The sequence below is a fragment of the Vipera ursinii genome, assembly GCF_947247035.1.
Source record: "Vipera ursinii genome assembly, chromosome: 3".
NCBI classification, from domain to species: Eukaryota; Metazoa; Chordata; class Lepidosauria; order Squamata; family Viperidae; genus Vipera; species Vipera ursinii.
The window spans coordinates 157,777,051-157,804,690 of NC_139516.1; the positions used below are offsets into that span (position 1 = coordinate 157,777,051).

Sequence of the window (27,640 nt, forward strand, 5' to 3'; positions counted from 1 at the left end):
TGAGAGAAATCCCGTTTCCCCTTCCGGCTGATGGTCCCTTCTGTCTACCGGCTCCTGTCAGGATGGGGGCAGCGAGGAAAGAGCGGTTGCGCTTGTTGTGGGCAACAGGTACAATTGCAGCGGATGAGCTTGAGAAGGCGAGGGCAGCGTCCCGGGCGGTGAAGAGTTGGCCGGAGCGCAGGAAGTCTCTAAAGCTGCTAAAAGAGGGTTGGGGTGATGGTGATTTGTATTGGGGAGAGGGGGGGGGGACTGGGCGGAGACGCCGGGAAAGGCGAGGGGGGGGGAGTTGCGGAGAGGAATGGGAGGAAGAAAGCCCCCCTCCCTCCTCCATGGCCCTCCGCTCCTTTCCGTCACCTTTTTGGAAAGGAGGCAAAGGGACAAGGAAATGGCCCCGTGCATCGATTGACGCTGCAGGAAGCGGATTGAAAGCGGGGGGTGGAGGGGAGAAACGAGTAGTACAACCAGTGCTTTTTTTGTAAAAGAAAAAGGTGCCGGAACTCACACATGTCATACAACCCGCCTTGCCTACCCTACAAGGTTCCATCCAAAAAAGGTGCCGGAACTCCGTTCTGAACGTTCTGTGACCAAAAAAAAAAGCCCTGAGTACAACTCTGAATAATACAGAACTGCCGTGGAAGTAGTAGCCTTAAGTCAGGGGTGTCAAACTCAATTTCATTGAGGGCCACATCAGCATTGTGGTTGCCCTGGGGGGGGGGCGGGTGGGTATGGCCAGGGTGGGCGTGGCCTACTGGGTGGGCGTGGCCTACTGGGTGGGCGTGGCTGGAGTGCATATGGCCTACTGGGTGGGCATGGCCAGCTCTACATCATTGGCATCAAAGGTGCCTATGGGGGCCTGGGCAGGAGTGGGACAGATCTGGGGGTCTCTGGCAGGAGGAGGGTCTCTGGGCCAGGGCCAAGGCAGTGGGGGCCGTTCCCTCCCTGTTTCCAGGATGGCTTCTGGGGGCCACATGAAACCACTTCGCGGGCCAGATCCGGCCCCTGGGCCTTGTGTTTGACATGTCTGCCTTAAGTGGAAGTCAGAACAGGGTCCAGGGAGATGGGTGGGTTGGCCCCCTTTTGGGTATAGGACTCCCCCCCCTTTCAAATAATAGATATCTGAAGGGTTCCCCGTGGGTGGTTGTAAATACTGGCAAACAAGCCCTGGACATAACTTTCTTCTCTCTCCCTCTCGCATGGATTACTTTTTAGGCAAACTATCTTATGCCTTTCTTGCGGGACAGGCAGCTTCTCTTTGCCGTTTGGGTTGAGAGAGATGGAGAGGGATTGAGGCTCCGGCCGCTTGCATCTTGCTGCTTGTTCTAAGAAGCAGGGAGCCAACTTTCTCCCTAAGAATCCTAAATTAAAAGAAGGCTGCCTTGAAATGTACAGGTAGTCCTTGACTTGCGACCGCAATTGAACCCAAAATTTCTGTGGTTAAAGTGAGGCATTGGTTAAGTCAGCTCTGCCCCGTCTTTACGATCTTTTTTGCCACCGTTGTTAAGTGAATCCCTGCAGTTGATAACTTAGTAACACGGTTGGTACAGAGAATCTGGCTTCCCTGTTGATTTTGCTTGTCGAAAGGTCGCAAAAGGGGAATCACGTGACCTTGGGACACAACACTGGTCATAAGTATGAACCAGTTGCTAAGCATTTGAATTTTGATCACGTGATCATGAGACTGCTACAAAGCTGGTAAGTGTGAAAAATGGTCATAGTTCCTTTTTTCAGTGCCCTTGTAACATTGAACGGTCACTAAATGAACTGTTGTAAGTCGAGGACTACCTTATGAGAAGTTAAGGGAATTGGAGGAAAATTGTGCCTGTAGTATTTTGGAGTAGAGATGGCTTCAGTAGGTAGAAAATGAATGTGTAGGCTTTAGTGTATATGAAATAAGACACATTCTACTTTTTTCTTCTGCCAACTTTTTCTTCCAGCATTTACTACCTGTATACTTGCCATAGATGCATTGTTTGTGGAAGACTTAGATGAATCGTAAGTATGTAGCATTTACACAAATTACGAATTTAGAGATTTATGTTTTACTGTACCTTTATGGAATGACAAATATCCCATTAAGCATCCTTTTCTTCTTGTATATTAGTACATTGTAGATCACAAATACAGAAGAGAGACCACATCATTGTTTTTTTTTAAATGGCCTTTTTTTGCTTAAGGGTTTGCTTACAAATGTACTTTTCTGTAGTGCGTAAATTAGTTGATCATATTACCTAACTATTCTTAACTACAAAAAAATCTTAAAACCTTTAATTTATACATGATGATACCAGTAATCTTTGTTATATATAACTATTCACATTTTTTTCTTGTTTCGTTACAAGTTATGGTCATTGTGGCTCTTTTGAAACAAATACAATGGAATTAGTGCAATTAGTTATTTGCTTCAAAAGAAAAACAAAACAACCCTTCCTTTTGGTCTATAAACAAACTTCAAAAGTTTTAAATCAGAAGCTTAAGACTTTGCAGGAGTCACAGTTTTAGTCAGAAATCTAAAAATTCCAACACATGAGACCTGACAGATTTTATTTTAGTTGCAGCTCTATAAACAAGATCTCAAAAATAATATCATTCCTGTATTGGGTAGAGAATTTGAATAAATATTCTATAAGGTCCCATTGGACCATGTTATTCTATATTTCTATTATTGACCCAGGATGTGGCACTGTGATTGTTTGTTTCTCTTGGTGGATAGCCTATTCCTAAAACTAGATGTGGGAAGTGCTACCCGTTTTATTTTTAAGATTATCTTTTTCTGTTTTACATTCACAATGGTGAGGAAAAACCAAGTTCTATGATATGTCTAACTCTTTAGGAATAATACGATTTGTAAACAATCTGTTCATTTTATGTTATTTATATTGTTGCATAGTGCCTACTGAATTGTTATATATTAGGATTATAATCCATATTACACAGTAAATTTGTGTAAGTCGTTTGAAAGAGATCATTTTCAATGCACAGAAATGAAAAAAAAGCAAAGTGAAATAGTTGTGAGGCCTACTGAAAACTTTGAAAGCAACCATGCAAGCCTGAAAAAGACATTGCTGCTTTAATTATTTTGCCGAGAGATGCTTTGCCCATCAAATTTTCCAGAAAATGTTCATAGCTGTAAAGTACACAAAATGACATTCTAATCAATACCAAATTCTGAGAAATCTTTCTGTTTAAAGTGATTTCTCACTCATCATTTTGTTATGACCTAATGTAAATATCTAGAGTGTAGACAAATACCTAAATTTAGTAAGAATGTTTATTGGTTATGCATCTTTTGTAGGTTTAAAGAGAAACGTAAAGATGACATTTGGCTTGTTGATGTGAGTAACAGAGTTGTTAAATCTTTTAAATATAATTTGCGTTATTTTTTTTTACAGTTCTTCTGTGATTAGCCTATCCTTTTGCAAAAGCAGAACATTCAATTAACAATAAAAACTTCTTTCAATGAAACTCAACTCTTAGTGGCTCATAGTCATGTTCATGTAGTTTTATTTGGCAAATATGGAAGTGATTGGCTGTTGCTTTATTAATCTTATAAATGCAGTACAATTATTCTGATTAAGAGTTGATTTTATAAATCAAGAGAATCTGATATAGATTAGAACTGTAGTGTTACATGTGAAGCAGTGGTTTAAAAGTCATTGTTGGAAGATCTGATATGCTATTGTTAATTATTTATTGTATACTTTCCATACTGAGATGATCTACTGATTGTCTATGTTTACATTTACAACTTTACTTAGCATTTGTATTATCTTGCATAGTAAGATCAAATATCTTGCTACTGCACTTCAAGAAAAAAAGTATTAGTAGTGTCCTCCTAACAAGCATTTTTAAAGGAACAAATAGGAAACTGCCATTCTTTATTTGTAGGTTAAATTCTGAATGGTTATGGTTTGTTCATAGTTCTATGCACCTTGGTGCGGCCATTGCAAGAAATTGGAGCCAGTGTGGAATGAAGTTGGTAAAGAGATGGGAAGTATTGGGTCTCCAGTAAAGGTTGGCAAGATGGATGCAACTTCTTATTCTAGTAAGTTTACTGCCAATGTATTCTCATGTTATATAATTTATAATTTTGGAAACTAACAAAAGCTCAATTAGCTATCGCTCCAAAATATTGGCAATTAAAAACTCAGTGCAGCATATTAATAGTCTAAATTAGTTACTCAGTAAAAGAATACTTTTTAAGTTTATAATTCCTGTTGCTTACTAGTACAGTTTGTAGTATATGAATTTGTCAAAGAAAAATCACCTGCTAAAATTTTTCATTTTTTTCCCTGTTTTATTTTGCTTCCTTTGGTAGGCATTGCCTCTGAATTTGGAGTTCGAGGCTATCCAACAATTAAACTGTAAGTTGAATATTGTGTTTTCTGTATTACAATAGGTGTGCTTAATAATGTCTCACTTTGTTTCTCAGAAAAAAGCTTTGCAAATTTGTAATAAAACTTAAGCCAATCTTTTATTTCAGGGTTTTTTTTTTGCATTAGCTAAAAGGCAACTGAAACTTTGTGAAGAGTCATTTCTCTTTACTGTTCCTAAAGTATTGCTAGTATTAGTAGTATTGCTACATTAAGGTTATCCCTTATAATTGAATTCCATATGCAATGTTTTTATTGGTTATTATTAAGCCTAAAAAATCTAGCATTAAATGTATTCACTGGTTTCATGTCTATTTATTTAGCTTGAAGGGTGACTTGGCATACAATTATAGAGGCCCAAGAACCAAAGATGATATTATTGAGTTTGCAAATAGAGTTGCAGGGTAAGTATTTATGGGCTCAGTCCTGTCTAGCATGTAAAATAAAGAGCTGCATTGGAAAATACTGGGGGGGGGGGAACATTGGGAGTATGTCAGATCATGCAACCAAACTGGCTCAGTATTATAATTAAAAGGGAACCTTTTTAATTTTTCACATTTGTATGATTCCTTGGGCATTTGGAAGAGTAGTTTTCTCTACTGCAATCCCACATTTCCCTAGTTTTATTTAATAGCCTTTGCATTCATTTTCTTGTATAGCTCTTAATGTTCTGGAGCAGAGGTCCCCAACCTTTTTGGCACCAGAGACCAGTTTCATGGAAGACAATTTTTCCATGGACTCGGGTGGTGGTGGTGGGGGGGAGGTTTCAGGATGATTCATTATATTTATTCTAAATTTTATAAATAATCAAATAAATAGTGCACTTTATTTCTATTATTGCATTGTATTAGATTAGACCGGTGACTTTCTGCTTCTAATAAAGTGGGAAGGAAAAGAGACAATCCTAAACTCAGCCTTCCAGCAAAACAAACCAAAGCCCCAGCATGTTGAAGTGCTGAAAAAACTATTCAGAGAGAGAAAGAGAGGGAGGGAGGGAGGGAGGGAGAGAGAGAGAGAAAGAGAGAGAGAGAGAGAGAGTGCAAGAGCACTGTGCAAGCCCAGCAGCTTTGGAAAAAGTGCAGATGAAAGAGGTATTCCCACAGTGCTTAAGGGGAAATGTAGCTTCTCCCCTCCCCACTTCCTCATTGCAAGCCGGGTAGGAGCGTGCTTGGCTTGCAAACATGAGAGTTGCAGGAAGAAAGGAGCATAAACGCACACACCAAATCAAACCACGAAAAGCAGGCAGGAAATTGCCAAAACCTGAGGCACCTGCAGCACCATCAAAACAAAAGCAAAAAAAACTCAGCGGTCTTAGAAAACGTGCAAGTGAGACATTCCCTTGAAGACGCCGTGCTTAAAGGGAAAGGTAGCTTCTCCTTGCCCCTATTTGCACCCTGAGAAAGCACCCTCACAAACACCTTGGGGAGGGGCGGGGCGGAGAAACCCCCTCCAACGAGGTCTTGGGGAATCCCCCGTTGCAAGCTGGGCTGGCGCGCACTTGCCTTGCAAACTTGGAGACTTGCGTGAAAGGAACACGAGCCCAGCTGGGGTGCTGGGAAGGGGAGAGGAGGAAAGTGAGGAAGAAGAGGAAGAGGAATAAAAAGGCAGCAGGAGGGAGAGAAAGCAGGAAGGGGAGGCGAGGAGGCAGAAGAAGAGAGAGCACAGGAAGCAGGATGAGGAAGAGGAGAAAGGACTTTGAGCCCAGATTTTGCAAGCCAGTTGCCAGCGGAGCTGCTGAAGAACCTTTGACCTGAGCAAGCCGGCTTCTGCCCTGCCAATCTCCCGCCCCTGCCCAGACCCCTGCAGACTCGCCGCGTGCCTCCAGCTGTGCAGCCTGGTTCCTAAATGGCCACAGCCCGGTGGTTGGGGACCCCTGTTCTGGAGTACAAACTGCTCATGGTGGAAGCCAATTCTTTTTATATAATTGTATCTGAGATTAAACATAAGGATTCAGATTAGATTAGATTAGATTTATTGAATTTATATGCCGCCCTTCTCCCTAAGGACTCAGGGCGGCTCACAACAAAAAATTTAAGAAACATGGAATACAAAATTTTAAAAAAAGAATTAAACAATAAATGTAATAGATACATGACAATTTAACTCAATAAAAGCCAAATTTAAAAAACATAGTCAGTCCAGACCCGCTTGTTGGAATAATCAAGTCTTCAGGTCATGGCGGAAAGACCGAAGGTCAGGGGCCGTCCGCAGCTCCGGAGGCAGTTCATTCCAGAGGGTCGGTGCGCCCACAGTGAAGGCTCTCCCCCTGGCGGTTGCCAGCCGGCATTGCCTGGCCGATGGCACCCTGAGGAGGCTGACTCTGTGGGAGCAAACCGGGCGATGGGAGGTTGATAATGGCAGCAGGTGGTCTCGCAAGTACCCCGGGCCTAAGCCATATAGAGAACTTAAAGCAATTATTTTTTTTTAATATTCAATTTTATTTCCCCATTTATTCCACAAACAAGTCAACAAATATATCGCCATACATAAATACATACACGTAAGTTTGGGTGCTGCTCGTCCATTTCCCCTTTCACTGTATCCACCCTCCTTCTCTCTCTTCTCTCTTCTCTACTTTCTTTCTCCCTTTCTCCTTTCTTTCCTACTTCCCTCTTCTTCCTCTCCTCTTTCCCTCACCACATTAGTTATTCCAACGACTGTTTGCTGTTATAAATGAAAATGGAAAGGTTATTGTTGCCATTTAGAATAGTTTAATTAACCTCCTTGGGATATGAAAGATTTAAAAAATAAGATTTAAAGAAAAAAAATAATCCAATGAGTATGACAAGCAGAATATTAGTTTAAAGCTTTCAAATATGCTATATTCAATATTAATGTATCTGACTCCATTTCCATTACCTCTGTAACGATGTGTTTACTCTTGTGCTTACACGGAACTTTTAAAATGATTGTAGCAGTTACTGTTTTAACATAGTTGAAAGCAAACTTTAAAAACTTGCCTTTTTCTTTAAAAAAAATATTCTAATGGGCAATAGTGTGATGAAATTGCATTACTAAATCTTCAAATGTTTTTATGTTGCCTTTAATGATGATGCAATTGTAAAAGATAGTTACTGTGGTAAAATAAGACGATGAAATATTTGCTAATAACTTCTAGATTCTGAACTGCAATGAATTCTGGTAAGATTTTATTTTCAAAGCTAGTCTTTTGGTTCCATAACCAGTTTGATAGTTTTGATAGTTTGATAGTTTTCACAAAGTGCACTATAAGTGCTGATAACTGCTGAGCATTGTCCCTTGATAATGAAAATGTTTGGCTTTTAAATGTAAATACTAACAGCATCTTTAAGCATATGAAGTTAACACTGTCTTTCTCTGCCCCCCCCCCTTCATATTTACATGCATTTTAATTGTCATGGGACTCTTCATCCAGCTTTAAATAATGCAGTTTTAAAAAAATTAAAACCTTACCAGTTTTAGGCTAATTATGTTATTCAAAGTGGGGTTGCTGGGAATCCTTATCCTCTGAAAGAACTCTAGGAATAGCATAGGGGGCTTCAGACGTGGCCCTTTTGTGACTTGTGGATTTCAACTCTCGCTGGCTGAGGAATTCTGGGAGTTGAAATCCACAAGTCATAAAAGGGCCAAATATGAAGACCCCCTGGAATAGCATTTAAGAAGCCGTTCATTGCCTTTTGCTATTGATGTTGATCTTTTGTTGTTTTCCCTATCTTTAATCTGCAGGCCTATTATTCGAAATCTCCCTAGCCAACATATGTTTGAGCATGTTCAAAAAAGACATCGCATATTTTTTCTGTACATTGGTGGGGAATCTCCATTAAAGGTCTGAAACACTAATAACCACAATATTTGTTTTGTTCATTTTTACATGTAGTTTATGGGCTTTAATATCTATCTCCTAGTAAAGTTCTGTATTGCAGAACTTTGCAAACTGGTAGAAATTTACTTAAAACAGCAATGTCAAAGGAACTATGTTCCATTTTACTGGATAGAAATCATGAAACTGCGGTAATACTTGAACAGACACATTTAGAATTCCACATTTTTTTTCTTTTCACTTTTGGAAAAAGGCCACTGTAGTTAATGACTTGGAAAAATTAAAATGGGCTGGCAGTTTGTGATATGCAATTCACGCTATGAAAATACAAGAAAAAAAGGAAATGCTGTAGTTTCCTGCAGTATTTATGATAATATTGAAATGGGGAAATGGAGCTATCTTATTGCTATACTGAGATACAATAAATGTCAACAATACAAGATGAAGGAATTAACATAAGATTGTTTTTGCTTAACATACCAAAAAGTTGGATAGAAAAAGGATTTGTCTTTTGATATAGCAAAAGAATGGGGAGGTATATAAAAGTTATATTTATCTGTTATTGCTTGCAAATAATTCTGTAGTTGGAGTGGCAAAAGACCTGCATTAATTGAAACATGAAATTAAACTAAAATAGTATCTTGCTCTGTTACCAAAAGAAGCTTATGAAGACCAAGAAATGCATTAAAACTACCCATTTGTATTTTCACAGGAAAGATACATAGAAGTTGCTTCCGAACTAATTGTTTATACATACTTTTTTTCTGCCTCAGAAGAGATACTGCCCAAGGTAAAATAATAACAATTATGATAATGTACCTGATTGAATACTTACTTGTGTTGAGAAATACCTCTTATCCATTGACAATATACCCCTTACTATTGATAGTAGTTTTAATGAATGCCAGGTAGAGTAAGCATTTAAACCTCCCACTATTAACTCAACCATTGATTGTCTGTTTTTCATGATAGAACCTAAACTTTCTTCACTGGCTGTTGAGTTTACATATTATGTTAAATTCTAATTTATTTTTACATTGGTTTGTTCTAATTGTGGTATTGATGGTGGTTATGCAACACTCGGCCACAGTGATTGGTTTATATTGCTCTTAGTCAAATCGCATTCATGATTAGTGCAACCTGTGAATCCAAATTAGGTAAACGAAAATATTACAATTAGGTAAAGGTAAAGGTTCCCCCGCCACATGGCCATGGAGACGTCCTCGGACAAGCGCTGGGTCTTCGGCTTTGAAACGGAGATGAGCACCGGCCGCTAGAGTTGGAAACGACTAGCACATTACAATTAGAGAGTTTAATTATACATTTAAAACATAGGTCTCTCTTTTTCTTAGAACAGTAAAGGATGAGGAGTTCAAATGAGCTTTGTCTTTGCACATAGGGTTATTACGAAAGTATTGGGAATTTATATCCTTGTTGCTAACTGGCAACCCAATATTTTATGTTTATGTCTGAATGTAAGTGAATAGTCCAACCAACATTGCCTGCAAGATCAGTTTAGTTTTAAAATAGTAGCCTTATTTTATTCAATAGATGGACATTTCACAGAACAATACAATACAGAAAAAACAGAACTTTCACTGAAAAAAAAACCTCAAAATTTAAAATACCAAATTAAAGGTGCCATTTTTTTTTGAAAGTTGAAAAACTGGCAGACTAATCTTAATCCTTGAAGGAGAACTTTCCTCCATTTGGAAGTAATGTAAGCAAATGACCTTTTGTCTGAATTAGACAAATAGCTCTCTGTGAAAAATGAATATCCTCAAAGGGCCTTCCTGCAGATCTTACTAACTATGTAGGCTCATGAGACAAGTCATTTCTGAGCCAGGCTTTCAGCAGTTCATTATTTTAAAGGTGAAGAACAGCTTAAATTGAGCCTGGAAAACAATTCATCTTTATTACCACCTCCCCAAAAAATATTTTACAATCCAACTTAAGTATCCCTGACTTGCTTTCTGCTTTTTATGTTTTTTCTTGCAAACTGGGGGGGGGGGAATCTTATATTTTACATTGTTAATTTATGTGAATGCAAGCACTTTACCTTTAATCGTGACCTTAGTAAGGACAGGACAATATTCTTTTATTAGTGCAAGTAAAATTATAGCCCCTTCACATATACTTGATATTACAGATTATATAAAGACATGGTACATCTTCACTAAAAGCATTTTCTCTACTTATATTTTGATGTGGCAAACTAAAAAGAACATCCTGTCACAAAGCTGATTAATATAAGCAGCAAAGAATAGTTATTGTTTTGTTTGAAAGCAGAACTGAATTGTTTCTGTTAAAAGTATTTATAGTGACTTTAGTATACCCTGAGGCTTTATTATATGAGGAGAAGTTATGAAACCTGATTCAGACTCAAGGGATCATCGTAGCTCTTCATTGCTCGAGAGATCATTCTGCCTTGGGTCCTGGTAGTTTTTGTTAACTTCAGAGTTTGAAAATGAAAAATTGGGATAAGAAAAAGAATTGAGATGCAAATTTCCAAATTCGATAAAAGATCCAAATGTACTTTTCTTCGGAATTTCTTTCTATTAAGAGCAACTTATTAAACATGCATACACCAACTTGACATTTAAACATCTTTTTAAATAGTTATGCATAAACTATTTCTTAATTTAGTACTGAGAAAATGTGAGCAAAATATTTATGAATTGAATTGTCTTTTTAAAAGGCACATGTCTTCCTTCATGGTACATCTGCAAATATTTTTTAAAAATTTCCTTTTCCTCTGTTATAAAATCAGCCTAGTTTTTCCTTAATCCAAGAGAGGAAGAAGGAAAAGGAGGGACACAGACAATAACCTAATTTTTATCATTAATTCCTTGATTTTTTTAAAAAAAGTTGTGACTATGTATATAATATCCATAATTTAACTAAGAATACTTTAAAAAGATTAATAAGGGAACAAAAACAGCTGTCAGAAAAAAATAAGTTCGCGTTTAATACACGTTTTAAAATCTATTACAACTATTTATGAATTAAAAATAAAGTATTTTGTCAGGCATCAAGGAAATGATCAGGTGCTCAGGCAGTTGGTTCTTCGGGAGACAATAGGCACACCACTAAATAAAGGCATTTTAAGCTTGATTATTAGCTCAAACAAACAGAATTAAAAGAATAACATAAAAGCATGCATACCAAGCAAGATAATAACCAAATACCTTAAAAGCTGCCGGGAGCTCCTTAATAATGACAGCAGAGATATCCCAAAGGGGGGGGGGTAAATTTGTCAACAGTACCCAGAAATAGGTTCCTTTGCAGAAGCTCTCCCATAACAATAATCCCATAAAGGTAAAGGTTCCCCCGCACATGCGTGCTAGTCGTTTCCGACTCTAGGGGCCGGTGCTCATCTCCATTTCAAAGCCGAAGAGCCAGTGCTTGTCCGAGGACGTCTCCGTGGTCATGTGGCCGGCATGACTAGACGCCAAAGGCGCACGGAACGCTGCTACCTTCCCACCGTAGTGGTCCCTACTTTTCTACTTGCATTTTTACGTGCTTTCGAACTGCTAGGTTGGCAGAAGCTGGGACGAGTAACAGGTGCTCACTCTGTTACGCGGCACTCGGGATTCGACCCGCCAGACTGCCGACCTTCTGATCGACAAGCTCAGCGTCCTAACTCACTGAGCCACCGCGTCCCTAATAATCCCATAGTTTTTATCAAAACCGGCACCATAACTTCATGGCTCTGCTATGGTCAGGGGACTGTCAGATCTGACCTTGACTGGATGTCTCATGACTCTGGGATGGGAATTGAAAGTCTGAGAGGGCAAAGCGTGGAAACTATGCGAAGATTCCTCACTCTTCTCTTTCAGCAAGCAAGAGAGAGAAACAAGCAGGCTAACTCAGAAGGAATTTTTAAACTTCTAGACTTTTCATAATATGATGGAGAAATAAAAAACATGTCTAACTCTTCGAAATAACAATGGTTCTTTCACACTGTCCCTACATGAAGTCAACTCAGGGTTTCTTAAAAAAAACTTTAGCTGACAAAGACTTCAGAGAGACTACTTCTTTTGCCACTTTTCTTTACTACAGTATTCATAACGGGAATGAAGTTAAAAATCAATAAGTATAGTTACTTATAGGAAAAATGCAGACTCTGAATGTGTAAAGACGACTTGTCATTAAACTGTTCTGTTTTTTTAACCACTTTTTTCAGCATATGACACTCCCTGAGATGCCAGCTGTTCTAGTCTTAAAAGATGGAACTTACTTTGTGTATGATGGTAAGTTCATCGGCTCTTATCATAGGTGTTTATGGATCTTAACTTTTTTATCTACAGTTATATTTTTTTTCTTTTTCAAAAACGAGCTTGTTTATTTGGCACTACACTGTCCTTTCATATTTAAAAAGATTGAGAAGCAGTGTTAGGTTAGATTATTTGTGGATTACCTGAGAATTGCTAATGTATGTGTCTGTAGGTTGCAGCAGGCTGGTGTGCGCTAAGCAAGTCAGGTGAGGTTGTTAGTTGAATAGACACCAGGAAATGTATGCCATGCTGAGAATTAAAAAAAACAAAATCTTGAATTGCTGCAGTAGAACAATGTGCCTGGTTTGGTGCATATTGACCGGTTTGGTTCCTTTAAAAAAAGTTCACTTAATGACCGTGGTATTTGCTTAATGATCGCCAGATTCCTTAATGATCACCACAAAAAAAGGTGTCTCCTTCAGATTCTTGGTATATTTCAGCCATTTATTAGAGTCTTGGGGGGCGGGCAGGAAAAACTAGGATATTTTATTCCGTATGTGACCAAGTGTATCTCTTCTTTATGGGAATGTGTAGTCTGGCATGGGGGAAGGGGGCTGCTCTTCCCGATAGGAATGAGGACTGACAGTTTGGAATGAGGGGTTGACCTGCAGGCTACATTTGCATTATTTGCTTTACATTCTTGACTCCTAAATGATTAGTGACAGTTTGAAATGTTGCAAACTTTGAGAGCATCAGCAATTTCCAGTAAGCCAGTCCATATCTCATTTTCATCGGTGGAGCACAAAGCTTTGAATTGTTGTATATGGCCTTTATGTTCTTCTAATGTATACAGTTGAACTTAAGAGGTGACTCTTGATTAAGTACATCTTTTCATTTTTCTTACTTTCTCCCTTTTTCCCCATAAAGAGTATGTAGATGGTGATTTGTCAGCCTGGATAAATAGGGAAAGGTTTCAAGGATACCTTAATATAGATGGATTTACACTCTATGAGCTTGGAGACACAGGTAAGATGAGAATCCTTCCCATCTTACCACATAGATCTTTATAATGTCAACTTCAATTGGAAATAATTATTAATTTCTGCATGCTGTGCCTGAAAGAACTATGTAGCTAAATGTGTGTTAAGTATGCATTTTATTTTGGATCATGATGCTAAATACCTACAATTTTTCTTAGTATCCAGAATAACTTCAATTGCCTCCAGATTCTTTACCCATAGGGTGTGAACTGTTTTGAGTTTGAAATAGAGATTTCAACTTTTCTGGGCATGGAAAAAAGCACTGGTTTTTGAATGTATTATCCTGAGTGTGGAAGAAAGCACCATGCTGCTGTTGTGAATATTGTGTAATATTCAAAATTGCACTTTAGGCAATGTGACTTAGTATTGTCTTGCTTATACTATTTCCTGTGTGGACCATTAGAAGCATCTGGGTTTAGTCAGAGTAGAGCAGACATGTCAAACACAAGGCCTGGGGGCCGGATGCGGCCCGCGAAGCGGTTTCATGTGGCCCGTGAAGCCATCCTGGAAACAGTGAGGGAACGGCCCCCACTGCCTTGGCCCTGGCCCAGAGACCCTCCTTCTGCCAGAGACCCTCAGATCTGTCCCACTCCTGCCCAGGCCCCCATAGGCACCCTTGATGCGAACGATGTAGAGCTGGCCACGCCCACCCAGTAGGTCATACGCACTCTAGCCACGCCCACCCAGTAGGCCACGCCCACCCTGGCCACACCCACCCGGCCCCTTGAGGGCAACCGCAATGCTGATGCGGCCCTCAATGAAATTGAGTTTGACACCCCTGGAGTAGAGTGATCTGAAGAATGTGGATTTTGAAGCAGTAGGCATTTAAATAGAGATTGGCATATTGTGGGAGCCTTTCTAAATTTGATATGGATAGAAAAGACCAGTGTTGCTGTGAAGATCTGTGATTGGATTGTGATTCATTGCTGCTAGAATATCTGTTTGTCTGCCTCTTCAGGGCATACTTGGGGGAAAACACTTTTAAAGTGATGTAAAGTGTGGGTGATTAGAGAAAAAGAAAAGAAAGGAAAAGAAGTTCCCCATTGTTTCTGTTTATATAATTAAATTATGTGGTGTTCTTTATCTGGGAAATTAAGATTAGAATTATAGAATAGAATAGAGCTGGAAGAGACCTTGGAGGTCTTCTAGTCCAGCCCACTGCTCAAGCAGGAGAATTTATACCATTTCAGACAAGAGACTCTCTAGTCTCTTCTTAAAAACCTCCAGTGATGGAGCACCCACGATTTCTGAAGGCAAGCTGTTCCACTGGTTAATTGTTCTCACTGTTAGGAAGTTTCTCCTTAATTCCAGGTTGTTTCTATCTTTGGTTAGTTTCCAACCATTATTTCTTGTCCTGTCCTCTGTTGCTTTGGAGAATAGTTTGATGCCCTCTTCTTTGTGGCAGCCCCTCATATACTGGAATACTGCTATCATGTCACCCCTGTTTCTTCTTTTCTTTAGACTAGCCAAACCCAAGTCCTGCAGCCGTTCTTCATATATTTTAGACTCCAGGCCTTGGATCATCTTAGTTGCTCTTCTCTAAACTTTTTCCAAAGTCTCAACATCTTTTTTGTAGTATGGTGACCAGGTGTGGTGTTAGGGTTTTATAAAGCAGTACTAATACTTTGCATGATCTTGATTCTATGCCTCTGTTTATACAACCCAGGATTGTATTAGCTGTTTTGGCTGCTGTTGCACACTGCTGGCTCATAGTCAAGTGATCATCCACTATGAATCCAAGGTCCCTCTCACAGTTACTGTTTTTGAGCCAGGTGTCACCTAATCTGTACTTCTACCTTTGATTTTTCCTGCCTAAATGTAAAACTTTGTTTTTCTCCACATTAAAACTCATTTTGTTGTTCAAGTTTGTCAAATATTTTTGGATCCTGAGCTTGTTTTCTGGGGTGTTGGCTATTCCTGCCAGTTTAGTGTCATCTGCAAATTTGATGAGTTCCCCTTCTATTCCCTCATCTAAGTCATTTGTGAAGGTATTGAAGAGTACTGGGCCTAAGACGGAGTCTTGTGGCACCCCACTGCTTGCTTCTCTCCATGTGGATGTCATACCATTGAGGACTACTTGCTGAGTATGGTTTGTCAGCCAGCTACAGATCCATCTGGTGGTGATGTTGTCTATCCCACCTTTTTCTAGCATACTAAGCAGCAGGTTGTAGTCTGCTTTGTCAAATGCCTTACTGAAATCTAAGCATACTAATGTCCACAGTGTTTCGCTGGTCTACTAATTTAGTCACTTTGTCAAAGATGAAATAAGGTTGGTTTGGCATGATCTGTTTTTAACAAACCCGTGCTGGCTAATAGTTATAATTCTGCTTCTTGTTCTCAGATCTGTTTTTGATTATCTTTTCCAGGATCTTCCCAGATATTGATGTTAGACTGATTGGCCTGTAATTTCCTGGGTCTGTTTTTTCCCCCTTAAATCTAAGAAATATTTTTCTATGTGGTCTTACCAATGGTAATTGGGACCAGAAACCATGCCACTAGCAGTGCAGTCATAAATAAAGTTTGGATTTATTTTATTGTTAATTCTAATCTGTAATTTTACATTTTGCTTTTTAATTTTTTTTAATTGACTATCTTGATTGCCGATGTAGAAAATAATGATAGAATATAAATCAAAACAAATATGCATTATGCATCTCACTTTATTTTAGGAAAACTTGTGGCTATTGCAGTTATTGATGATAAAAACGCTTCTGCAGATCATGTAAGGTAGGTCCAGGGGTTTGGTCTTAAAATATGAATTATTATTTTAAAACTGATGTTGAACTCTTCAAAAAAATAATTGACTTTGTGTAGCAATAGCAATAGCACTTAGACTTATATGCTGCTCCATAGTGTTTTATAACACTCTGGGCGGTTTACAAATATCAGCATATTGTCCCCAACAATCTGGGTCTGCATGTTACCGGTTTTGGAAGGATGTGGATCAATTTTGAGCCCCATCAGGATTGAACTCCAGGCTGTGGGCAGAGTTAGCCTATTCATACCGCATTCTAATCACTGTGCCACTTGGGTTCCTGGAATATACAGTAATATTCATAATTTAACTATCATAATAAGAATACTTTAAAATCTAAATAACAAAATAGGTAGTTCTTGCCTTAAAACCATTTGTTCACCAACCGTTTGAACTTATGGCAGTGCTAAGCGAAGGGATTTACAACCCGTTCCTGAAGTTACAGGTGTTGCATTTTCACATCAAAATTTGGGCACTTGGCAACCTGTCCAAATTTAAGACCACAGGGGTGCTGCAAATCTCCCCACCCACCTATCAACTTCTGCCCTTTTCAAAGAAAGGGTTCAATGGAAGTGAGCCAAACTTTGCCACCCTGTGCCTCCTTGCCTCTCTTTCCAACCCTCATTTGCTTTTTGGGTTTTTCCAGGATAAAAAGAGCACACACACACACACACACACACACTCCAAATCCTATTGTTATTCTAAGTCTAAGAAGATAATGATAGGACTTAAAATGAAGTCCTAAGAAGGGAGGTGGAAGGAAGAAAAAAATATTTAGTGTTTAGAAGCTGGAGAGAAGATAATGACAGCACTCTTCAAATATTTGAAAAGCTGCCACCCAAAAGAAAGACCCAGTAATGTTTCCTATCATTGCAGAATGCAGATCAAAGAATAATAGTTTTAATTTGCAGGAAAGCAACTTTTCATTGAATATTAGGAGAAAATACTTTCTGACCCACAAGAGAATTTGAGTTCAAGTGTAGACGATACACAAAGAGGTTTCCTTCAGTGGCTATCAGGATTTCCCGGGATACTTTAATTCGAATTCCTGCATTCAGAAAGATTGGATTCAATCCAATTCTGAGTGAATTTTACAGAGCATTTTAATCAGAGCAACAGGGTGACTGTTGGCTCAAAATCCTATCTGAAATTCCATGCTGGAATAGTCAAAGCAGCCTGTGCTCCAGTAAAATAGAGCGTAAGAAAGCAGATCTCATGTTCCTTTGATTTTTTTATACCAGAGTCCTAGAAGTATATTTAGTGGTATTCTATGGTGAAGAACCAAACAATAGAAGAATTGGCCAAATGGATTATTTATTTTCCAAATTGAAAAGTTTCACAAGGAATAATTTATTACAGATTACCATACAGCTACTAAATAAATTCAAACAAAAGGTATTGTAGGACTCTGTCTCATTAGCAACTGACTTCTTGAATTTTGCCATACTTGCATACCAGTGTGTACCGTTGGCTGCAAAACCAAATACCACTATTTAACTCTTGCATAAATCACATATTTCTAATAAAATTATTATCAGCTGTAATATTGCCATTTGTAATATTACCCCTGCCACTTAAAAACTCTATGTAAATGCATCCTGAAACATTGGGAACGTGATGTTTATTAAGGATTGGATTCAAAATCTATTTATGTATTCTTTTCTTGAATAGGCAGTTCAAATTAAAAAATGATATACTAAGTTTGTCTTTGGCACATATTTCCTAATTTTTCATAACAGCGGAGTTTTTTCCCTTTATAATTTGAAATTAAGGTATAAAATGGATTTAATAAAAAACAAAGATTTGCAGAGGAATTCAGATGCCATTTAGTTCATTCCTCATTAGCTGGCTTCATGCTTGTATTCTTTATTTCCTTTGTATATTTTGACCAGTTAAAAAGATACGGAAAGCCAATGAATTTTTTTTTATCTTGCAGATTGAAATCTATTGTTCAAGATGTGGCTAAAAATTACAGAGACCAGTTTCATAGGTAATTGAGTTAGATTTTTTATGTTTATAATCTAGCTCTATCTTTTGTTACATGCATATACAGTATATCCAATTCTGGTAGATTTTACTGTGCTTCTCAGAAATCTGTGATCTTTTAATAGGTAATATATTTTTGTTTGGGAATCCTAATGTTAAAAAATAAATGTCCAGTGAATATAGTGGTTTCATTTAGATAAATAGGGATTGGATTGCAGTTTAAACCATTTGCAGTTTTCTGCAATTTAAAACTATGTACATATGGTATTACAAAATATATTCTGTTTTTTACATCATGTTTACAATGTAGCTCAACTAATAATACACAATGTAAAAATGCAATAGTCTATTAAACAAACCGGTTAAAAAAATGAAGAGCATAAAGCAGCAGCAGCAGCAGCAGCAGCATATAATTACAACTCAGCTCAACAATCTAAACACTTTGTTATACAATACTTACTTTATCTATCATCTATCACTGAGGTATGCCACGTTGAGCCATTAGTGGTGCTAACTAAAAGAAGATCCTAATAAAAACAGAGATAGGTGGGTCAGTAGCTCTATTATGTTTTGAGTTTATTGGTGGCTTAGGAGAAGAAAGGCATATGGTGGGAAAGCATGGGAAATGGCTGGTCAATGGGATATGCCAAGATGAAACTTATACAGCAGCAATTAAGAAGAGGAAGGGAATAGAAGTTAGGAAAATGGTGAACCAGTGGAGTATGTTGCAAAGAAAGCTGTGGAAGAGAAAGAAGGGTGCTGACCTGGGACATGGTAGTTTGTTTGAGAGGGCATGAAACAAAAGTTCCCCTTTGCTTCTTGTACATATGTAGTAAGGAGCTATGATAAGTTAATTATTTTCTTGAGGCTCAGTACTGCTATCTGCTAAGATCCTATAAAGACCTATAGAATTAGTAATCAAAGCAGTAGAAAAAAAGCTCTTTGTATTACCAATGGGTTTAATTTCATGTAATTTTTCTGTATTTTCATATGGCTGGTAATTAACAGTAATCGGGAGGTCAGTACGCCCATTTACACTGTTAGTCCCATTTGTGTCATGAGTTGCATCTGGCTGTCAGTAGTGTTTTGGGTGCAATTCAAGGTGTTGATTATCAGCTATGAAGTCCTTCATAGCATGGGGCCAGGTTATTTGAGGACTGTCTCTCTCCAATTGTTTGACCTATTCCATCAGATCTAGAAAAAGGGGTGTTCTCAGTTCCTTAAATTAAAGAGTTCTTGCCATCTCTCAGGAACCAGGACCCATTAGGTTACTCTAATCCTGCTGGCCTCTTGTGACGCTCATAAATCTGTTTTCTCTTAGGTGGAGGAGAAATGAAGGGAATGTATCTGTTATTTATTGGTTTATCCTTGACGGCCATTTGTCTTTTATGTGTTTTAGTTACTGCATCCTTTATAATATTGATGCTTTTATTGTGTTAGACACCCAGAGTTGTTTATCTGGTGTGGATGGCCATATAAATCGTCATCATCATCATAAGATCATGAGTAATAAGATTCTTTTACTTGTTTTAGTTTTTGGATCTGTCTGTCAGATCCCTAGTGCAATAGTAAAAGTTTGCACTGCTCTTTCAAGAATAGTTGGGCAATTTAGAGAGACCTACATGCAAAATATAACAGAGTTCTAAGTTGCTATTACCTATACATTGTTCTGTAAGATTGCCTCATTCTAGTTTCATAATTAATTATGAGACAAATGAACAAGACCTTAGAGGTATTCCATAGCTTTACTTGCCCTAGTTGGTTTCTGAAGCTCAGGAACAAATCCTGTCTGCTTCCAAGACTCTTCCAGGTGCACGTAAAGCAAATTTTAGAACAAAACTTTCATATAGGTAAAAGGATAAAATACTACATTTGCAGCTCTTTCCCTTCCAAATCCTTAGTTGCTTTTTTCCTTAGCCAAGTTTTTGTTATTCATGATTGCATAGGGTATTTTGAGTAAATAGTGTTGGATAATCAGTTTTCTGTATCTGTTCCTGCTATCCTAAAGATTGAATCTCCTTCCTTTTCCTCTTTGAATTTTCCTTTCAGCAAATGTATTGGTTGATATCATGTTTTTTGTTTGTTTGTTAAGATCATTATTCATTTCAAATCAGTCTAACAGATAATATTGTGAATTGCCTTTTAATAGAAACTTCCAGTTTGGCTATATGGATGGAAATGAATATATTAATAGTTTACTAATGGAGTAAGTAAAACCATTTTTTTTCATATGGAGGATAAAGTTATTTGTTTCTTTCAATTAAACTCTTTAAACAAAGATAACAGAAAGATGAAATATTCAAATGTGTTTCCACTAGATGGCAGCATTAAATAACTAATTTTCAGGAGCTGAAAAAATTTGGCTTATGGAGTTTGTACTGTGCCTACCTGCGGTAACATCCGATCATGTTATGTCCTTCAGAAGGCTACATGAGGTTCTTTTGTGATTGACAACTAAAGACATAGACCTATCTCTGAATTAGTAATAAGTTGTAATGACAGCTTGTAAAGGGAAGATTACCTTATCAGTGCTTACTGCTGCTTTTGTCTTTTAAGTATTCTGTACTGTTTTCACTATTGCATTAATGTTCTCTGAATTCAGTTATAGTGCCTTTAATTTCTCATCAGTGGCATTCATTGGGTAAATATTAAAACTTGCAAAACTGCAGTACCGTCAGTTTGTAGCATAATTAATGCCTGATTCATTTGGTCCAACAGGCTAGTGCAGATGTTGAATAGAATGAAACACTAGACAGAACTGTGAATACTTTAGAGCCTTTGAAATGGATGATTAATTAGCCATAATTATTATATTTATATAAGAAGTAAATTAAACCAACCTATCAGTCCCTAGTGTTATTCCACAAAGATTTAGTGGTAAGTAATATGATTGAAAAGCCCTTCTCTTCCCAGTTATTTTGGTAAGAGTGTGATCATTCTTCAAGGCTTTATTAATGAACTAGTTATAGTTCAGTTTCTGAATTGTCTGGTTTTACTGTTTCAGTGATTTGGTAATCCCCACTATTGCTGTCCTGAATACCTCCAATCAACAATATTTCCTACCGCATAAACAAATAGAGAGCACTGAAGATCTGGTCCAGTTCATTAACGATATTTTGGAAGGTGCAACTGAAGTAAGTATTGCACATTTGTTTAAAATCTCAACAGTTTTTTCAAATTACCAAAATATGAGAGCAGTTCATTAATTATCCCACTTCGTTTGCACTGTCTTGCTTGAAGTATCTTTGCATATATTTATTTGGAAATCAAAGCAGAATCTTTGGAGTGTTGCTAACCTCATTATTTGAAATGTGTCTGTGGTGACTATCGCAGGTCCACTGCAGTTTGGCTTCAGTCATCCTCTTGGCTCTTTCCTCGTACGTCAGACAACTATCTTCTCTAATGTTTAGGTTCCAAATGTATGTTTACGTATAACCTTTAAAGGGAAAAAAATAATGGATCATATAAATAGTTTAAACATGGGTTATGAAACTAGCAGGACAAGAGGAGAGACGACTGGTGGTCTCTCCATTTGATTCTCTCCTGCCGCAGAGCTAGCTCCTGCCTTCCTGTTCCACCATATCAGCAACCAGCACAACTTTTTAAGAGTAGAAGGGGAAAAAAAACTACATTCTTTTCTTTTCTTTATGGGTTATTCCACAGGACTGATCCGTAGTTTATATGTGGCCATCCAAAGACTTGAAATGAATGGCTTGTTATAGCATTACAATTGACTTCATAAATATTACAAATGATCTACAACTTGTTATTTATACATGGTGTGAATGAAATCCACTGTGGAGTTAATCTGGCTTGGTCAATCAATCAGAATAGAGCTTGGAAGGGATCTTGGAGGTCTTCTAGTCCAACCCCCTGCTCAAGCAGGAGACCCTATACCATTTCAAATAGGTGACTGTCCAGGCTTTTCTTAAAAACCTCTAATGAGGTTCCATAGGCTTGAGCCTGTGGAAACTACAGGTAGTCCTCAATTTTCGACTGTTCATTTAGTGACCATTTGAAGTTATGACAGCACTAAAAAAAAGTGACTTAAGACCAGTCTTGCACTAATGACTGTCCCCATAGCCACATGATTATGCTTCTGGTGCTTGGCAATTTTTGCACATTTACGATGGTTGAAACCTCTCTGGGTCACATGATCACCATTTGCAACTTTCCCAGCCGGCTTCCCATAAGCAAAGTCACTGGGAAAGCCAGCAGGGAAGGCTACAAATTGCAGTCACGTGATGTCTCGCTTAATGACTGTGGCAATTCATTTAACAACTGGGACCAAAAAGGTCATAAAACCCGGTCATGTGATGCCTCTCTTTTAACAACTACACCACTTAACAATGAATTTTCCAGTCCCAATTGTGATCATAAGTCAAGGATTTCATGTATCAGAACTAATGTATGCTTTTCTTTACTGTATTGTGGGCATGAAGTGTGCCTTTAGTCCTAAAGGAGTAATGTTCAGCCCTTTCTCACTTTTGATCCCCTATAGTTCCATAGCTTTGCTTGAACTTCAACAATAGAAGCAAATTGTGGTGAAGAGAAGACACCAGATTTCTGATGAGTGAACCATTACACCTAATATCTTAGGGGATGCCACAAAGAAAAAGGGAGCCAACCTATTCTCCAAAGCACCTCAAGGCAGGACAAGAAGCTAATTGAGAGAACCAATCTAGAAATTAGAAATTTTCCGACGATGAAAACATTTAATCAGTGGAATAGTTTGCCTTCAGAAATTGTGGGTTCTCCATCACTGGAGGTTTTAAGAGGAAATTGGACAACCACTTGCCTGAAGTGGCATACATCTCCTGTTTGAGCAAGGGGTTGGACTAGAAGACCTCCAAGGTCCCTTCCAACTCTTATTATTCTGTTAAGTGTTATTATACTCTTCTAAGAGTCTGCACTGAGTCCATCTGTGTTGCCCTGCAGGAATAAGGTAGGATCCCCAACTCTACATGAAGTAATTTCTCTTCAGTGAAACAATATTTTTGTAAGTAAGTATTGGTAAGATGACATTGTAAAATAAAGTAATTGAAAACTGAAAAATAAATAATGCTGATCTCCTTTAATCTTTTATCTTTCAAATTTCAGGCATATGGTGGAGATGGAATTCTTCAACGAATCAAGAGAATAATTTACGATGCCAAGTCTACAGTGGGAGTACGTAAAGTATTAGAAAATATTTATAGACATTAAGTTAAAGTAGATGCACCACTTGCTAAGCACAGAAATGAATCCGGAAAGGTTTTATTCAATCATATTATTAAGTTAGTTGGATTTCTCTTGGTTACAATACACCTTGTTTTTGAAATAAACCTGTTGACATATAAAATGTGTCATTGGTAGTAATTGGATAGATATGTCATAGTACATAAATCAGTCTTGTTTTTGTTTCTCCCCACAAAGAGCATAACATTTAACTATAATTTTGCTTTCTTTCTCGAGTGATATACATTTCTATTATTTTTAAAATGTGTTCAGTTGGGTGTTGCGCTGGTGGAAATTGTGCTGCTACATATTTACATTGGACAAGGAAGGATATTATTTTCTTTCAGTTGTATAGTTTTCTTTCCATTTCTTTCTTATCTTGTACACATGCAAACACTTTGAGCTTGTTTTTATGGCTATGCCAAATCGTTTCTGATTCAGTTAAGTGTGCATAAATACATCCATGTTGGTAGTTGATGTCCATGAACACCAGTTGACGTAGGACCAATGTTGTGTAGACGTCAACACAGTTTTTCATATGTTTGTTGTGTTCTTCTGTACAGTTTAAACTATTAAATAATCTTAAGTCTAGGCCATCCTCCAGCTATGGAATAAATTCTGACAGAATTTTAAGTGCATGCATGTGCCTTAAAAGCCACTCTTCCCGTAACAAAAATTAAATTGATCTATTTGAAATATGTCAGGGACACGGTGGCTCAGTGGGTTAGGACGCTGAGCTTGTCGATCAGAAGATTGGCAGTTTGGTGGGTCGAATCCCGAGTGCCGCGTAGCAGAGTGAGCACCTGTTACTCGTCCCAGCTTCTGCCAACCTAGCAGTTTGAAAGCACGTCAAAATGCAAGTAGAAAAATAGGGACCACTACGGTGGGAAGGTAACAGCGTTCCGTGCGCCTTTGGCGTCTAGTCATGCTGGCCAAATGACCACGGAGACGTCCTCGGACAAGTGCTGGCTCTTCGGCTTTGAAACTGAGATGAGCACCGGCCCCTAGAGTTGGAAACAACTAGCACGCATGTGCGGGGGAACCTTTACCTATTTGAAATATACTTTTTACAAAGAGTTCCGAAGGTAGATGAGACCAAGTATAAACAAGGGAAAAATGGGAAGTAACACCCAGGCTTTCTCTGAAACCTTTCTTAGAACATTTGTGTGCATATTCCTTGAGCTGCTGGGGATTATTTCTGGCCATGTTGCTAGTTCTAAGGGTGAGTCATGAGGCAGGGAAAAAAAAAGGCTGTAAGGATACCAGCAAAAAAATAACTGCCCAACAATCTTCCCACTTCTTTCATTCAAGTTTCCGTGAGATACTCAAATGGCATTCTTCAGACCTTGATTCTTCTTAAAATATGTTAATATATAAGCGTGGGGAAGTGGTGGGAATCATCTTCTCCTAGGTATTCAATACGTTATGAAAATATAACTGATGGCCAATTATTTCCCTACAGTCTGTTTTCAAGAGTTCACCACTTCTTGGTTGCTTTCTGTTTGGTCTACCACTGGGTGTCATCAGCATCATGTGTTACGGGATTTGCACTGCTGACTCGGGTGGATCAGATGAAAGTGAGGCATCGAAGAAGGAAACCCCGAGCAGGGATCTAACTGATGAAGGTACCGAAGAGGAACCAGAGGAGGAAAGCAGTGAAAGTCCTGTAGAATTTCCAGAGCGAGAGCAAGAACAGAAAACTATATTGGAAAAAAAGAAAGACTGAACTGTTTAACGGTTTTGTTTCTTTCCTGTAGAATTTCCAAATAGAGACTTATTTATTGAATTCAATTACACCTGTGATCTTCAGAGATAAGAACTTTTTCATTCATTTGTGTTATGTGCATGCATTCAAGTTGCTTGGCTGTGAAGAAGAATGGGGTTGGAGTTGGGGTTTTGAGGTCTCTTATTGTCTCTGTTCTGCTTAAAAAGAAAATTTGAGTGAGTAAATGGGTTGTTTTAATGAATGTAATCTGAGTTGGGTTATAAAAACCCATCATTACTTTTTTGGATACTGATATGTATAATTAAAAATATTTTTCCCATTATGGCCAAAGTCTTCCTTCCTTCCTTCCTTCCTCCCTTCCTTCCTTCCTCCCTCCCTCCCTCCCTCCCTCCCTCCCTCCTTTAATTTTGCCTGTGATAAAACCTATAAATACTGAGCTGTAGAAATCTTTCATGGAAAATATGCTTTGAGATATTGCATATTTTAAAAGCTATACTTTCCAAACAGTGTTTCTTATTTTTTAAGAAAATAATTTAGAATTTCTCTTTAGAAAATGGGATAGCTAAAGAGAAGTATTACAAATTCCCTGGCTTTTTTTTTAAAAAAAGAAAACATGATTAGTAAATATAGAAATAGCATTCATTTACTTTCTGTTTGATCTCTGGGTCCATTTGTTACTAATTTACATTATATTGGTCCAATGTGTTGCAGTAAAGGTGTTAAATCTTTTTCCTGTACAGGAAATTCCCCTACATTTTAACCATATGACAGTCTAATGATTCTGTTTGTTAATTGCTGCACTAGCATAATAGTTTGGCGAATATGGCTTTGCATAGTTAATGACAAATCTTTTTTTAACTAAACAATATTTAAGCTATCTAACAAAACCCTTGCTACATCTTTGGTTTCTGCAGCTGAAAAGAAATCTTAATATTTTATTAACTTACATTGAAAATTCACTTGACATCTTTATATGGCCAGCATTTTTTTTTAAAAAAGGAATACTTTTTGTCATAAGTTTTAATTATATATATCATCCCTCGTACTGTCCCATGATATGAATAGAGACCATGTTTCCTAGGTTGAGATCTCAAGGGATAAGCCATAGGGTTATACTTGGAATATTGAAACCATGGTGATTGCCATAGCAGTAGTTTTTAAAACTATGGCTGTATAATATTCAGTTTAACGACTGAAAATAAAAATTGTAAACTTATGTGTCATAGTCAAATATTTGGCTTTAATCAGCAGAGTTTCTTACATACCTTGTCAAATATTAAGTTTAATTTTTTTTTTAAAAAAAATACGACCTTAAGGCCAAGGAATCTTTTGTTTGCTACTTCAATTAATTTCATTCTCTATAACAAACTCTCATAACTCTTAAGCAAAGCTATCCAGCCTAATTCTTTGTCATACAATATTTTATTAATTGGAAGGAAATTATACTATCCTTATTGCAGTTGTTTTCAAAAATAATCATACACACTTTTAGAAGAAGAACCCCTTTCCTTGATAAAAATGAATATTGATCTTTAAAAAAACACTTTATATTTCTTGTGTTTTCATACCAAGTACTTTTACTAGGAGCTACTATCTTTCCAAAGAATAAATGGTTTTATTCTATGTATAGTGAATGGAAATGTTTTAATTATTACTGCTGGATTATATATAAAATGGTTTATTTTTATTGAAGCTTATTGAACCTTCAACTAGTCTATGAATGTAGAAATGCTTTATAAATATTTCCCCCATTCAGGCGTTTCAGACATCTGTTCATATCTAGCTTTGACTCACGTAGCAGAGAACACTTCTAGTTGCTGCAAAATAGTTGCTCAAAATGCCAAAGGATAGTCAGTAGTTCTGCACGTGATGCCTACTGCCCGGTGCATCTTAAAGGGAATTATAGCTGTCTTTTGTTGGTACCATTTCTGTGCCCATTAGATATTCTTAACCAGATGTTCAGTGTCTCAAACAATAATATTTAAGGCTAAAGTATAGTTTATCATTTTTTTAATGACTAAACTTCCAGATAGTTTTACTAAACTGAAATATATTTCCATTTTCACTCCAATGTTTAACATAATAATTAGAATGAAAAGCCTCTGGTATGAAACAAAGTGAGCGATCACATGAAGTACTTCACTCAGCAGCTATTATGACTTGAATCGGAAGTGCTCTAATAACTTACGGTACATCCCAAATAAACATTATCAAGTGTAAATTGGTTGTGTGTGTTGGGGTGTGTGTATACTGTATAATAACAAAGGTTGGTGCTGCATTTATGTGTATTTTGGCACTAATTTTTCTAATAAAGGATATAAGATTCCTTTTGGATCAGACTAAAGGGTCATATAAAGTAGTATCTTTCCAAGAGAAACCAGGGGATGCTTAATGCAAGGTCCATAATTGGTACAGCTACTCCTCGACTTACAACAGTTCATTTAGCAACTGAAGTTGCAACAGCACTGAAAAAAGTGACTTTTTCACACTTCTGAGCATTGCAGCGTTCTTACGATTATGTGATCAAAAT

At 37.7% G+C, this 27,640-nt stretch overlaps 1 protein-coding gene across 1 annotated transcript; it reads left to right on the forward strand.

Annotated features, from left to right (window-relative positions):
• TMX3 (thioredoxin related transmembrane protein 3) lies at positions 1-27,396 on the forward strand. The gene is made up of 16 exons (XM_083357581.1): positions 1-108; positions 1,935-1,992; positions 3,293-3,332; positions 3,919-4,042; positions 4,316-4,361; positions 4,694-4,774; positions 8,076-8,175; positions 8,882-8,959; positions 12,356-12,422; positions 13,314-13,412; positions 16,096-16,153; positions 18,118-18,171; positions 20,317-20,373; positions 21,172-21,301; positions 23,268-23,336; positions 24,847-27,396. The coding sequence occupies exons 1-16, from the start codon at positions 63-65 to the stop codon at positions 25,108-25,110; spliced, it is 1,371 nt and encodes a 456-aa protein (XP_083213707.1). The 5' UTR covers positions 1-62; the 3' UTR covers positions 25,111-27,396.
• Positions 27,397-27,640: the final 244 nt, after the last annotated feature.